Raw genomic sequence first — 15,832 nt, forward strand, 5'->3', positions numbered from 1 at the left:
TTAATTTCAGATACCAAGCAAAGATAGTTTTGCCTAAAACTAAAAAATTATTGATTCTCTGTCTGTCTGTCTGTCTCTGTCTCTCTCTGTCTTTCTGTCTCTATCTCTCTCTGTGTACCAGTCCTGGGGCTTGAACTCAGGGCCTGGGTGTTGTCCCTAAGTTTTTGCTCAAGATTACATAGAGCTGTACCAGTTGAGCCCCAACCACAGCTCCACTTCTGGCATTTTGGTGGTAAATTGGAGAAAAGCGTCTTATGGACATTTTTTTCTACCCAGACTGGCTTTGAACCATGATCTTCAGATCTCACCCTTGTAAGTGGCTAGGATTTTGGGTGTGAGCTGGTTCTGGTTTATTTGTAGTGTTTAAAATAATCTAAACAGCAGAACTCTTGTGTTTATTTTAATAGAGTTTAGTTTTCAAAAAGATATCCTGTATTTCTAGGCCTTACAGCATTGAAAACATTGAAAATTAATGTTTGTAGCCACTGTTTTTTTCCTATGAATCCTTTTAAACTCTTGTGACAAATGGTAATGTGAAAAAGAAGTTGACTTGTTCTAAGTCTTGTAGTTTAAGTGTTTGTCTCAATGCAAAACACATGAATGAACCTGGCAGAAAGACTGAGAAGTCTCCAAGGTTGTTACCCTGAACTTGCTCCTCATTTGTAGGATATCCTTTTCAGTACCCTTTCCATCCTCAGAATTTGAGGGTTGGCTTTTTTTTTGTGGTGATAGCTTTAAGACCATGCCTTGCTGACCCTTCTTTTGTACTAATTTGACTGGGTATTTCTGCCCACATGTCCTATTCTACCTAGAAATCAACACATCTGAAATATCAGTTCAGCTTTCTTACCCCACCTTAGAAATGATCTCTCACTTGTCTCTCCTTGTTTTGTTACTGGTCTGCAAAAGAAAGGTTCAAATGCTCAGACTCCAGCTTGAGTTTCCACCACACCCATGAGCTGGTGCTGTTAATTTCATTTTGTCTTTAAAATGTGCATCTTCTATTCACTCACTTAGCGAAGACCCATCCCTTGTCATTTCAGGCTGGTGCTACTGGGTTGAGCACACACACACCTGCACTTCCATTCCCGTCTGATGCGGCCTAAGCTGTCCTCCATTGAATCCATTTTACATTTCTTTTAATCCAATTTGTGTCTTGCTGATGAGTTTACTAGCTAAAAAATAATTTTAGTTTATTATTTTCCAGTTAAAAAGTGATAAATTCCTCTTGTCTCCAAGGCCAAATTCAAATACCTCAGTCTATTACTCAACACCATTCATGGTTTGGCCTCCATCCATCTATATAACCTTAATGACTCTACTTCCCTCAATGACTGAACTAAGCTGTTTTATCTAACCTTTGTTCTTTCCTTCAGTACCTTTTCTGCTTGTACTGTTTACTAAAATTTTACTTCTCCATAAGACATACTTATTTATTTGTTAGCTGATTAGAATTTATCTCATCTTTAATGACAGTACAGTTTCCTTGCAGTGAATTATCTCTTCTCATTTCTACACAGCACTGTTAGATTGTTAATCAAGGTGTTTCTCACTCCTCTATCCAAGAGCCCAGCATGTGACAAATACTTTCCAGCATCTGAGGTAGAATCGTAAACACACTGGAAATGGTTACAAGTCATTAATTTCAGTGAAGATAACCCAAGACACCAAGTATTGGTTGCTACCTAGTCTCAAGAGCTAGCCTGTATGCTGACTTTTCCTGAATTTAAGTTTCTAGTTGATTTCTGTTGATTCTACCCCCACATATCTCAATTCTATTAAAATTAGGAGTGTGATTTCTGTTACTTACAATCAAATTCCTAATTTATTCGTCACTTTAAAAATAGAGGGCCCAGCATAAGGCTTCTCCTACATGAGAGCCACTCCAGGTGATGGTGGCCACTCCCTCCAAGGAACATCTGTATTTGTTAGCATCTGCTCCAGTTCTTTGACATGTATCAATCAGCAATTATTTACTGAGCATTAGCTACCAGTTTGATTCTTTTTTAAATCACTCTTTTAAAAAACAAAACTATTTTACCACCTCCCTCTTTCTGTGTGTGTGCATGCGTGTGTATGTATGCTTATCTTTGCAAATAGACTATTGATTCTTCCAAGTCAGTAACCCTGAAAAATATCAGTGCTTCTTCTTTGTTGTCTAACATTCACAGGAAACAATTATTTTTACTGATTGACAAAGGTTTCTCAGGGAGAACATCACTATAATATGATTACTTGAAATTAACTGAATTAATTGATAAAATATAATAATTGAGAACATATAACTTAGTTCCAAAGACCTCTTTATCAATCTTAACTTGCTTACTTAATCCTAACTTGCTTGCTTACTATGTAAGCTTGCTTACTACGTAATCGGTTAACATGCTAATTTCTAGGAGGCAAGTGTTGAATCCCATCATAGATATGCTAGTCACCTTCCCCAATCAACTTGAAAGATTCTCAAGATTTCAAGAAGGGCATTCCCTTTTTTTAAATGGCAAAAAATGTATAGTGTATTGTATATAGTATCATTACAGAGGGAACTAAATTGAATAATATGGTATAATAATTAATATAATAATAATTAGTCTGAACAATACTGTTTGTAGACTTTTAGTCCTAGAAATTGTTTAAAACTTTTAAAAAACTAAACTTGTATTAGTGATACTCAATATATTGATGTTGAGAACTGATTATTGATTTTGGTAATAATACCTATTGAATATTTGTAAGAAACAATGAGATTAGGGAGGCAAATGGTTCATATATATATGACATTCATCTATCTATTGATCTATCTATCTATCTATCTATCCATCTATATGATAGATAGATGAATGTCATTTCTAAGAACTGCTATTTAGCAGCATTCAAGCATCTGCCAACAAGGTCACTTAATAACCTAATAGAAACCTACTGATTTATTTATCAATCTTCTCTCTTATTTTAAATTCATTTGGGAATAGAAAGGTGAGAGTGGAATTCATGTGAGTTTCATATTTGCTTTAAGGATCAAAGAGAACACTCCTCTCCCAGTAATATGAAGCAAATATTCTTAGCTCTTGGCAGTTAGTCATGGGAAGCGGTGTTCGAATATCTTGAAAAGTAGAAGTAAGAAAAAGAAGAAAGAAGTACTTACCTTCTTTTCCAGCCTGTCAATTAATTTCTGGAGTCTGTTTATCTGGGTCATCCACTGGCTGTCTTCTTCTAGTAAGCCTTAAGAGATCAAAAGAAGAATATATTAAGCTCGAGTCATTTGGTTCTCTCTTTCCTTTGGCCCTAATGGAGTATAGAGTTATTAACTTGTAAACACTTTTAAAATTCGTATTTCTGGGAGTGCCTTTTAATTTTTTGATTACCAGAGAACCTGGGTTCATTTTCACAGACCTACTTTTTAAAAATATTGTCTGTATTGATCTTTGACATTGACAAGATTCTACTGAGCACCATTTTCACTATTCATTGACACAGTTGGTTTGTTTTGGAAAAAAAAGGAAACAGCAGTCAATAATTTAGATTCCATACCCTTGACCTGGTGGACATAAATTGGCATAGTTATAAGCATAACCAGCTGCAAGAGAACTGGTGCTGCTTTTTCCAGGGATTAAACTAAGTCTATGTGGACTCTCTAGTCAGTCTAGTGGTTCAAAAGGACACTTATTCCTTATTCAGAGCTATGAGATACATATACTATGTGTATGGGGATGTAGTATCCATACATATGTGCTTACATATGTGAACACACATACACACATGTACACAGCATATGTATCTGTATCTGTGTATGGCACCAACTTAAACATTATACATTTTCTGATGCTATTATTATTGCTGTTGGGACAGTTATGTGAAAGGGGAAGGGTTATGGTCCAAGTCATTACAAGAACCTCTTAGCATCTCATAAGTCCTTATTGCAGCTTCTTCCAAATACTTTCCAGGTGTTTGTTGAGGTAGTATTAATTTTAATATTTATTTAAATGAATGTATGATTGTATTTAATACCATAAATCCTTGCTTTAGCTTGGAATGAAATGGAGTCAAGATCTAAATTACAAAGGAATACTGCTTATATATAGAAACATCACAGGAAATCCTATTAACTTCTACAATAAAACCTAGCAATAATTAAAGAGGGAAGTGCTTCACATCAGAATTCAGCTCTCTAGAACTGCCTTCTTGAAAGAATAAATCAGAATGTAAAATGAATATTAGGAATTAGAAGTGTGTGTGTGTGTGTGTGTGTGTGTGTGTGTGTGTGTGTGTGAGTGATAGAGCGAGAGAGAGAGCAATGATATTTGAAGAAAATATTAAATAAAATTTGGATTTACTTTTTAATTCACAGATTAACATATTTCTTATCTGGGTTGTTCCCCAAAGCATTTAAAGTGTCAATCATATCAAAATCTCTATGAAAGAAGGAAACTTCAGGTCAATTCTGGTTTCTAAATAGTTAAAAATGCAAAGAATAATATATATTTTGCCTAGGGAGCCTAGAAGTTTCCTTCCTTCATTCTTCCTCCTTCCCTCTCTGTCTCCCTTTCTCCCTCTCTCCTTCCTTTCTTTGGGACTAGACCCTGCCTGGGCCTCACAGTTGGTAGGTTAACACAACCACTTGAGCTATGCCCTAAACTCTATTGCTGTTTTTTAATTTTTTTAAATTTTATTTTAAAATGCCCCTTGAGCCATGCCTCCAGCCTCTTTCTGCATTCATTATATTCATGGTAGGGTCTGGCTTTATTTCTAGGCCAGCCTGGGCTTTGATTCTTCTATTTGTGCTTCCCCATATCATGTTACTGGGATTGATAAATGCACACCACTGCACCTAGCCATTGGTTGAGATGCAGTGTCTCAAACTTATTTTTGTCTGGGCTGGCCTAGAACGGTGACCCTTTGATCTCTGCCTCTACAGTAGCTAGGATTATAGGCTTGAGATACTGTGCTTGGCTCTAATATATCTTGTGTTATATCACAAGCTTCAGAATGATCATCCATGACTATTCTTAACATGGTAGGAGACCAAGAAAGATCTTTTTCCCCAAATAAATTTAGAAGGTTTGAAGATCTAAAGCATATTAGGGTAAAGCCCAACAGGTGCTTCTTTGCTTCACGTTGATGGCAAAAACTACAGAGCTCAAGTCTTTTGGGTATTAAGTACTAGAGCTGCTTTTCTCCTTGTCCACCATTGTTCTGTGGACTTCCCAGACAGAGCTCTGTCAGAACTCGTGGTTAGCATCAATACACTGTGCAGCACCTTTGCCATTTCAGCAGAGAAGTGTTCCATCACTATCATGATCTTAGTTACTTTTTGTTAAATTAGACATTGGAAAATATACATTGCAATGTCTATGCAGAAGCAGAAGAAGGAAGGTTGTGTTACCTGGACCACTGAGGTTAAACTGAGGACTGTTGGGAGAGAAGCTGTTGTGTCTCTGGACTCGACGACTTGATCGCTTCCCTGGCCATTGAATAGACAGGACTTCTGGCTTGGCAGGGCCTTGTCTGGAACAACAGAGAGAACACTGCACTTCAGTGGCAGAGCTTCAGCGGCTGGCCTATAGAGCTGTATGTCTCTTGAGTATTTAATGGCATTTTTTAGAATAACTGCTCACACACCTACGCTAGACATCCAAGATGATTTGACACTATAGAATTTGAACCCAGGAGGGAGGAGAAATCTGAGCTTTCAGAAAACAATGTATCTTAATTTGAGATTTCAAAAGCTGTCTTTGTTTCTGTGACCAAATTATTGATGGGGAAAAAAAATTTGTGTATGCTACTGTAATATTTTGCTTACTTCAGAATATCTGTAGAATTACTTTTCCTTAATTAGTTCTGTCTCTCTGTGTGTGTGTGTGTGTGTGTGTGTGTGTGTGTGTGTGTGTGTGTGTGTGTGTGTATGCTGGTTCTAGGGCTTGAACTCAGGGCATGGGCTCTATCTCTAAGCTTTTAAGCTCAAGGCTAGTGCTCTATCACTTGAGCAGTAAGTCTACCTACAGATTTTTGTTCTCAATTAGGTAAGAGTCTCACAGAGTTTCCTGCCTGAGCTGGCTTTGGACCATGATCCTCAGATTTCACCTTCCTGAGTAGCTAGGAGTACAAGCGTGAACAGGGCCAGCTTAATTAGCTTTTTAATTTAATTTTATGATCAAAGTTATATATCTATTTTTCAAAAGTAAATAATGTTATACAACAAGCAGAGACTCCCTCCTTTAGTGCCTAGAACATACCTCAACTCTATTTTCACCAAAGCAAACTCTTTATTTTAGCAAATGGTTAATATAGAATATGCTTAAATCACTAATTTTTAAATTTTATTATTTATTAATTTTCCCAACATAAAACATTCAGGCCAAATGTGTATGTGTGTATATGTATACATGTATATATTATATATATGTCTATGAGTATACGTATGTATATATTTATACACATATGTATATGTACACATACCTGCAGCCAGTCTAGGAAGAAAAGTATGTAAAACTACATTTCTAAAATTACTACCAAAAAGCAAGTCTAGCTTGATGGTTCACTCCTGTAATTCTGCTTAGGAGGCTGAGATTGAGGTTCAAGGTCAGCCCAGGAAGTAGGTCAAAAAACTCCAATTAAGCACTAACTGCCCCCACCCCAAAGCCAGAAGTAGAACCATGGCTCAAGTGGTACAGCACTAGCCTTGAGTATAAAAGCTCAAGGATAAGCTCCTAGGATCCAAGTCCAGGCCCCAGTACTGGCACATTAAAAATATAAAAGAAGAGCTAGAGACAGTGTCTCAAGTGATAGTCATAGGAGCAAGCAAACCTGTTGAGTATGAGGCTCTATGTTCAAGTGCCATTATCAACAAATAAAGCACAAAGAAAAAATACCAGGATGGATCCAGCTGAGTGGCATGTCCCTCTTTCCTATTCATCTTCCTTATTTGAATGAGGGTATGATGCCTAGATCTTCTACTGTTTGGACCATGAGAGAATAGCCGATATGCAGTGATGGTGTCTAAAAGGAAAAAAAGTGCTAGGAAAAATCAGCAGCAATACCATACTTTCTCAAGCTGCCTTATCAGATGTCTTTAGTAGGAGAAAATAAGTCCTTAGGTATTTGAGCCACTAGATAGATATAAAACTGTATCAGTCCTTTATCTTAATATCAGTGGCACATGGCACAGCCATAATTGAGGATTTCCAAAGTTCTGTTATACCAATTGCATTGCATTTTAGCCTGTCCCCTACCTCCTGAAGTTTCAGCTTTCCCAAAAACTTCCAGGAGTTTTCTGTTCAATTGGCATTTCCTTCCTGATTTGGGGGGAATTAATGCTTCCTTTTATCTAAGTATTCTTAATTCATTTTTTTTGGGTCTGGTCGTGGGGCCTGAACTCTGGGCCTGAGCACTGTCCCTCAGCTCTTCAGCTCAAGGCTAGCACTCTACCACTTGAGCCACAGAGCCACTTCCGGCTTTTTTCTTTTTGCTTATGTGGTGCTGAGGAATCGAACCCAGGGCCTCAGGCATGCAAGGTAAGCACTCTACCACTGAGCCAACTTCCCAGCCCTCTTAATTCATTTTTGAAGGGTTTAGGGAAGGAGCATAAGAAATCACTTATACTTAATCTCCAATCTAAGTAAATATCCCTGTGGATCTTCCTATGGCATGAAAATCCCATCTCTCGATTAGCTTTGGTGGTCAAAAGAGTAGGTTATTAGATCAGAGATTCTTTAAGTTCAAGCTAAAGAACTATGCACTGTCTGAAGTTTTAGAATCACTTCTGGATGAGAGTAAAGCCTTCCCGTATTTCTGTGGTAGATGGTTATTCAAAAGAAAAATAAAACAACTTTTGAGCCCAGAGAGAATCACTCATATCCCTGGATATAGTTGAAACTTGGAAAACAGATCAAAGTTGGCTATTCCATTATAAAAAAGAAAATTTCCACCTAATTAAACTGTGTTCCCAGAAATGTAGTTCATGAGGAAGAGGGCAGGGGTTCTCTAGAGGGGGTACTTCAGCATCACATAATGATTATTATTGTCAATGGTTATTAAGTTCTTTCAAAAGACATGAAATTGAAGTAGCTCCCTCTCAGTTAATTTGCCAGGTAGATTCCACCTGAAAATCTCACCTCAGTGCCACTGTAGCTGTCCAACCCCCTCTCTCTCAAATTGCCATTTTCACATGAATGGACAGCATCATTTTGCCCAACAGGGCATGTCTGGCTCATTATTTCAGGATGAACGATGCTGTGTGAATCTTCCCTGAGGCTTGTAGATGGAATCGATGATGTCTCTAAATTCGCTGTGTCCCCATGAGTCTTTGTATCCCTGTGATTTTACAAATACTAAACCCCAGAGCAATGTTGATATTGAAGGGGAAGCAAGATGATTACAGCCTGGGGAATTTTGATGAAACCTGGGGAATTTTACTGAATACAACTCAACTGTGTAGAGCATCATGGAACCTTCCTTTATAATAATAAGATGGATGAGTTTTTGGATACATTGATTTGACCTCTCCCTCCTTGGCCTGTTCTCTTCTTCCTGAGATCTGTACTACCTACTATTATTACACTAATTTTCCCTATGTCTTGGTTTCCTTACATTATTCTTTTGTTGGCAATCATCAATAGAAATTGATGATGGAATAAAAGAAATTGAAGCTGGAAGCAATCTCCAGTGCCTCAGTCTATATTTCTGTCTATAATTCTAAATACTAGACAGATAGGCTTCCTTATTATCCCAGGAGAGAGGAGAACAATGAAAAGTCTTTTCCTCCTAAGCACCAAGTCTAATGGGACATGAGTAAGTGAGAGGCTGAGGTGAGTAGGTTTGGATAAAGACTGCAGTGGGAGCACTCGGTTGTGATGTGGAAGGCCTGGGAGCAGTGAGGGCTTTCTAGGGAATGTCTTGTCCAGTAACCAAACAAACTCAAAAGAGAGGCAAATGAGGGGTAGGAAGCATGGCGTGGGCAAAGAAACTCATCCTTTAAAATAGAATGTCATTCTATCACTCAAATTCATCATGAAGGCCCATGACAAGTCTTTTCTCTCTGGTCTCTTGGTTGACATTGTGGGAAAGGAACAGCCTTCCTCTATTTTCTTTGGCTAGTGAGGGCCTAGTTCTCTCCTCATATTGGTTTTGGTGGCCAGTAAATAGGAAGTGTGGCTCTGGGAAGGGAACACATGAGAGCTAATTCATGCTTCAATCTGGTTCATCAGAGATGAACCAGTGGAGAGTGTGGGTACAAACCCAAAGGGGTATTTTTTCTATTTACTTGTTAATAAATTTATTGAGAAACCAATAGGGAGAAGTATCACCGAATTGGGGTGGTGTTTGGGTATCCTTGGATGTTTTAGTTAAATCTCATACAAAATGGTTCTCTGCAGTGGCATTAGACTTAGAACAGTTTCCATTACTTCAAGCTGTTTTTGAGCTAGAAATCTGGAAGTGAAAGGTTCATTAATTCTCTTAGTGTTTTCCACTTTTCTTGAATTCTGTGTTACTGTGCTCCTTGTCATTAAACACAGCTGCTGTGCAGCTGTTGGCAGCAATCACAGAAGTTCAAGGCTAGCCTGTAGCCCAACACAAAGAAAAGTTATTCATTATTCATTCACTCTGTGGTGGCAAATACATAGCTTAAGTTTGTAGGAGATGACTTTAGAAAAAACCTCCAAAGTGCAGGTAAAGAAGGGGGAACAGAGGCTTTTCTGAGCTGCTTCTCAGGTGGCAAATGCTTGATTTTGAAAAGGGAGCATTCATTTTATTTTCAGAAAACCTAAACAAAAGAACAGCCAAAGAGGTGTCATTTTCCCATTAGGAACATCAACATCAGTTTCATTGTGCTCTAAGATATTTCTGGTATCTTCTGCTCCAAGCTGAGGAGTTGGGTTGTTGTTTTTCTAAAGCTAATTGTTACTTTGCCATGTAATAGGGAATTGCCCAACAAAAGAGAATACCAAGTTTGAAATATGCAGAATGATATACAGATCCATTGAAGGACGAATCGCCGTGTTCATCAGCTGCACACACTCATTAGATTGTGAAATTACAGGCTTTTTTTTGTGAAAACTTGGTAGTGCCTCTCTCATTTTGACACTGTAAACATATGGTTGAAAATTCCACTGTGTTTTTGTAGATGTCCTAATAATTATTTATCCAATAATTTGTTTAGGAAAATGGTCCTACAGAGTAGACTATTACCAGTTTATTCAAAAAAGCTTATCATGTGCTTTTTATAGTTTAAGATGCAAAAAGAATAGATAAGACACATCTACAGGTCTAAAAGGACACCTCAGCCAAAAAATGTCATAAGAGCAATAGCTCTGCCAGGCTCTTCTTTATCTTGCTGGTTATTAACAAGGAGAACTTAAAAAATAAGCCATCTGTTGGTTAGAATTATTTGGCAATACAATGCACATATTCATAATATTACTTCATGCCTTTATTTAAATAACTCTCACTACTTTTCTTTGTAGTTAGACATATTTGTTATTGAATTTTGAAATCTTTCCCATAATTCACCTTTCTCCTTCAAATAAGTAGGCTTATTAAATTATCAAGTCTCCCCAATATGTGTACATGCGCTTGGCCATAAGATACTTTGTCATCTCATTTCTGCACTTTCTAATTATGTGCAGTTGTAGGAGAAGCACAGGTATCATAGAGAAATACCGCAAGGTGGATTCCGCCTTCTAGCCACAGTTAATCTTTCACTCTTCTGAAATCCATTGGAAATTGTTCCCCTTTCTCCAGGATATTTGTCCTTTGGGATATTGCAATATAGTTTTAGTGTCCATGTTTTATTTATAAAATACACATTAGCCTCTTTAAGGATTAGCATCATGTTAAATGTATATTAATATAATCAATCTAGTATTTTTAAAGCTTAATTTTTTTTGGTGTCACTGTGGTTTGAATTTGGCCTCATGTTTTCTTGGCCTCATGTTGTCAAGTTACTTAACTAATACTGTCTTTTAAACACTTCACCTACTAAATTCTTCATTAAAGTTTAGTGAAAATTAAAGTAACCATAAGAAAAAAAGTGAGGTGGATTATTTTTAGTGGAATCCCCTGACATTTTCTTTTTATCTGTTAGTTTTCACTTTTTGTTTTCACTAGTTCATGTACCAGGTCCTTTAACTAATTTGCTATGAAAATAGAAATGTATGAAAGCATCAGTTGCCTTTCTTGACGGGTTTGCTCCTCTGTAGTTTCCATAGCACATTCCAGGGAATTCTGCAGAGACTGTAGCTGATTCAAGGTCTCCTTCAGTAAAAAGCGAGTGACAAATTGTTCCAAATTGGAGGCTTCTTGATAGTCCTAAAAGTGACAAAACAAATACAGTTAGAAGTATAATAGAGAAATATATCTAGGAACAGATTTCCCCCCCATGGACTCTCCAATCTCAGACTAAACCTAGAAAGGGAGAGTGAGGAGAAAAGATGTGTGGTAGAGCTCTCTCCAACTACCAGAAGTTGAGGGAAAGAATTGCAGAAATAGTTAGAATATATCATTTCTCACTGCATTTGTCTCAGATTAGGAAAAAAAACCCAGAAAGTAGGAGAATTATGGAATCGCTATCTGTCAAAAACAAAAAAGAAACAAATAGCTGGATGTAAAGGACTGAAACGTGACTTTGTTTCTTCTGTTTGTTTCATGGACAGGCATGATACGTTTTTTTCTATTATTATCAACAAAAAAGCAATCACGTTTCAACTATTGGCTTAATTCCCTCTTGACTTATTTATTATGCTTGATCCTCTATTATGTTGAAGCTGGAGAAAATTATGCATAGTTAGTTCTTTTAAAATTCAGAAAATGTTAGGCTTAGAATATTGAATCAGCTTCCGAAATCAGCTCATGTCCCTCCTCTCTCAGTAACTTTACCTAAAGGTCTAATGTTTAGCACATCTCAGCAAGGAAATGTCATTCATTTCAATAGCCCTAGGTCTTCACCGAGATCCTCGTAGATTTAATAGTTGTACTTGCCAAGTTCTTCTAGGCAGGTGGGGTAAGCTGTGGATGGTACTATCTGCCATCCTGAACTATCGTGGAGATCAAGGAAAAGAGCCAGAATGAAATGGTACTGAAACTACTTTTTTAGGTCATCTGACCAGCCAGATGAATCTAATTGGATAGTCTTTGTTGGGAATTATATATTCAAGCTCAGCCAAGGAAAAATTTTCTTTGGTTGTGTCCTTAAACAAAAGATTCTTTTTCTTGGTTGAAAATTCAAAAGTGAAAGGAATGAGTTTGACAAGGTATTTTCATGTGTCACAATGTGCTAGGAGACTTGGGACATGGTTGCCAACCCAAGCACACAGATTTAATTACTTAATCTTTCTGAGTCGTGCTTTTTTCACTTATAAATCAGGCTAAGCCACTCAATCTCTTTAGTTCAGGACAATATAAGAAACTTTCTAATCTACCATATCTAATAGACTGATATGAAAATTTAAAATTATCTTTAAACTTAAGAAAGTAACTGTAACATGAAGCATTATATTTTCAAACAATCATAAGGATTTTGGATAAGCTAAATCAAATTTAAAAATTCCCTTCTGCGTGTTTTCCACAATACTTTGATCTCATGGTTTGCAATATCTTGGCAATAAAAACTTCAAAAATTTATTTCTCCATGTGTTTTTTGAAAACAAGGAATTTTTTTTCTTCAGATGGAAAGCAAATATGTTGGTGGGCAAATGCTGTGTTTGATTTCATCTCTACAGTTATTTCCATTTTGCCAACTCATATTTTTAAAATAAAATTTATTAAGATGAAGACAAAACATAATTACACAGTCAGAGAATATGCCAGCTACATTTGCATCTCAGTATACACTATGACTAATTCAAAGCAAATGACAGGATGCTTTATACCTGTTTGTAGACAGCAATGAAAAGTTAAAGACATGTACATTCATTGAGCAATGAAATGGCATGCTGGCCTTATTCTTTTCTCAAAACATTTATTTTTTTCAAATGTTAAATATTTGTCATTGTCACATCAGAGCTAGAGAAAGTAGTTTTCTTAAAAGCCAATTTAAAAGTCAGTCATTGTAAATTTTGGTCTCTTAAACAGAAAGGTCAAATCTTATATTTATATCCTTCAAGGTCCCAGAGTAGATACTCATTCAATACCTGACTAATTTGCAGAATTAAGAATATATTGTGCCAGGCACAGGTGGCTCACACCTGTAATCCTAGCTACTCAGGAGGCTAAGATCTGAGGATCGTGGTTCAAAGCCAGCTGGGGCAGGAAAGTCTGTGAGACTCTTAATTCCAATAAACCACCAGAAAACCAGAAGTGGCGCTGTGGCTCAAGTGATAGAGCACTAGCCTTGAGCTAAAGAGCTCAGGGCCAGTGCCCAGGCCCAGAGTTCAAGCCCTAAAACTCTCTCTCTCTCTCTCTCTCTCTCTCTCTCTCTCTCACACACACACACACACACACACACACACACAATGTGTGTGTGTATATATATATATATTTATAATATATATATTATATATATAGCATTGTTCCTTGGCACTGATTGCTTGCACCTGTAATCCTAGCTACTTAGGAGGTAGACATCTAGAAGGTTATGGTTCAAGGCTAACCCAGGCAAAAAGTTCAGAAGACTCCACCTCAACCAGTAGTTGAGTACACAGCATGTTCATGCCATCCCAGTTATTATTGAAGCATGGTTGGATTATATTCCAGGTTGACACAGGCAAAAAGTGAGAACCTATCTGAACAATAATCAGAGCATAAAAAAAACTGGAGTTTGTTTGATTAACAGCTGAAGCCCTGGGTTCAAAACATTAGGATCATTTAAGAAAGAGAATTTGTTGTATTGCTAGTATTCTATAAGATATTGCTGGTATTCTATTCTATTCTGATAAAATTTCAACTGATATTTAAGGAAAGTTAAAAAAATCAGATCACTAGCTATTTCATTATTGATCCATCATTGGCCTTTTGGAAAGTTATTTTGTGCTCTCTTCTACTTTCCTTTGATGAAAGTTTGTAATCCCCACTAGACTGTCTGCAGTTAAGCAATACCACAATTAGTTGAATTGATATATTCCATAGAAATATTGATACCTTCACATTGAGAGGTAATAGGTGAGATCAGGTTCTGGGGAATTTATTTTTGAGTCAGATATGAAGGGATTTTTAAAATTTTTTTGTAAAAATAATATTCAGAGGGATTACAGTTACATGAGTAAGGTAATGAGTACATTTCCTATAGAGCATTGTTACCTCCTCCTTTGTTTTCCCCCTACCACCCCTTCCCTCCACAACTCCCCCTCCCCCTGCAAGTTGTAAAGTTCATTTTCAACATAGTGTCTTGTACATGTCATTGTTACAATAGGTCAGCTTGTATCCTTGTGAATTATTGCCTCTTGGTGATGAAGGGGGAAAAAGAACTTGATTTCTGATATTTCTACTTGTTGTTCCTGGCTCTGTTCCTGGCATCTGCATGCACAGCCTCTCCTCCCCTTGAACCACCATTTATCCTCACAGCATAGGGCATAAATCTCTCCCCTTTTGAGTGTTCCCGTAACATCTTTTCCCTAGCTAGGGTAAATAATTTGTCATTTTATTCTATATTCACTTAGGTGACCCATTCCCTCAATTTAGCTTATGTTTTTAATTAGTTATTTTCTATTTTATTATTATATTATCTTAACAGGTCATGTCTTATATTTTTACCTCCAAATATCCCAAACAAAGCCTGGCTGACAGCTGCTGCCCATAAATGGTTAGAACACTTGAGGAAGGTGCAGGAGGGGGAGCCCTGAGCCCTGGGAGTTGCTCTTGAGGCTCAGTCACCACTGACACCTTGCTTCTAGATTAGTTTGTAGACACTGCTGCCCAGCTCCCCTAGTCATGTGGTTCGGCAATAAAGGGAAATACAGCTTTACTCTTAGCAGACTGTGTGTCTTCCTTTTGTATTCTGGACCATTTGTTCGTCGTCTTCTCTTCCTTTACTCTGGATCCCAAGCTCGGGGATGGCAGACCCAGATGGGCACAGATCCAACCTCCCCTTTCCTTCTCTCAGATACGCAGCAGATGTTCCTTTGGAAGGCAGTGGCAAAAGAAGCAGATGGAAAATTAAATAGACAACAAGCTGGGAAATGTCAAGCCTGGCCCTTTTATATTCTCCATAAATGTGTTCGTTGTGAAGATACAAAAGGGGATCTTTCACTCCCAGCTCCCCCCAAAAACTGGTATGTTGGCTTCAGGCACATGTTCCTTTCAAGCAAAGCCTAGAATTTGAAAGACTGGCAGAAAGGGCTTCTACTGGTCTACTAAAGCGAGGAAAAGTATATGTGAAGCCCATACTCAATATTCAGATTCTTCTTTGACACGGCCTAGTGGTTCATGCCTGGCAGAGAAAGATATGGGCAAATGAAAGTTGAAACAGTAAACTTCCAAGATCCCAATAACCTCCATTCAAGAAACTGATTATTATCAGTTACATCAATCATTAGGGGAAAAGTTTTTAACAAATGGGCATTAATGCTTCTGTTTTTGCTTTTGGAAAGCCCACATGGAAACATTTCAGTTCTCATATTTTCCTCTTGTGGAGCTTTCATAAAAAGCTTAGATTCATTCAGTTTAAAAAAAATTGCAGTATTTGTGTCATGGTACTTTGTAAGTTGGGTTTCTCAGAGGACTGCTGTGCATCTTAATTGTCAGATGAATTTTCAAGAATCAAGCTCTGCCCATCTGCTTGATGGAAGAGTGGAGATCTTAGTTATTAACACACCATGAATCATCTGAGTTAATTAGGAAAATCAGAGCATTAGATTTCCCTGTTTATGTTTGCTCCATTTGTAAATGAATCAAGCCAGTGACATTTTGT

The 15,832-nt window shown here is 37.3% G+C and overlaps 1 protein-coding gene across 1 annotated transcript in view; it reads right to left on the reverse strand.

Annotated features, from left to right (window-relative positions):
• The window catches only part of Necab1 (N-terminal EF-hand calcium binding protein 1), a 148,195-nt gene that overhangs the window by 22,404 nt on the left and 109,959 nt on the right, over positions 1 to 15,832 (reverse strand). Inside the window, exons 6-8 of the mRNA XM_042673110.1 lie at positions 11,162 to 11,298; positions 5,378 to 5,499; positions 3,140 to 3,216 (exon numbers count right to left, since the gene is read on the reverse strand). Of these exons, the coding sequence (XP_042529044.1) occupies positions 3,140 to 3,216; positions 5,378 to 5,499; positions 11,162 to 11,298 (336 nt within the window). The remainder of the gene's footprint in view (positions 1 to 3,139; positions 3,217 to 5,377; positions 5,500 to 11,161; positions 11,299 to 15,832) is intronic.

Source organism: Dipodomys spectabilis, unplaced genomic scaffold (genome assembly GCF_019054845.1).
Source record: "Dipodomys spectabilis isolate Male_0828 unplaced genomic scaffold, ASM1905484v1 ptg000783l, whole genome shotgun sequence".
NCBI lineage: Eukaryota > Metazoa > Chordata > Mammalia > Rodentia > Heteromyidae > Dipodomys > Dipodomys spectabilis.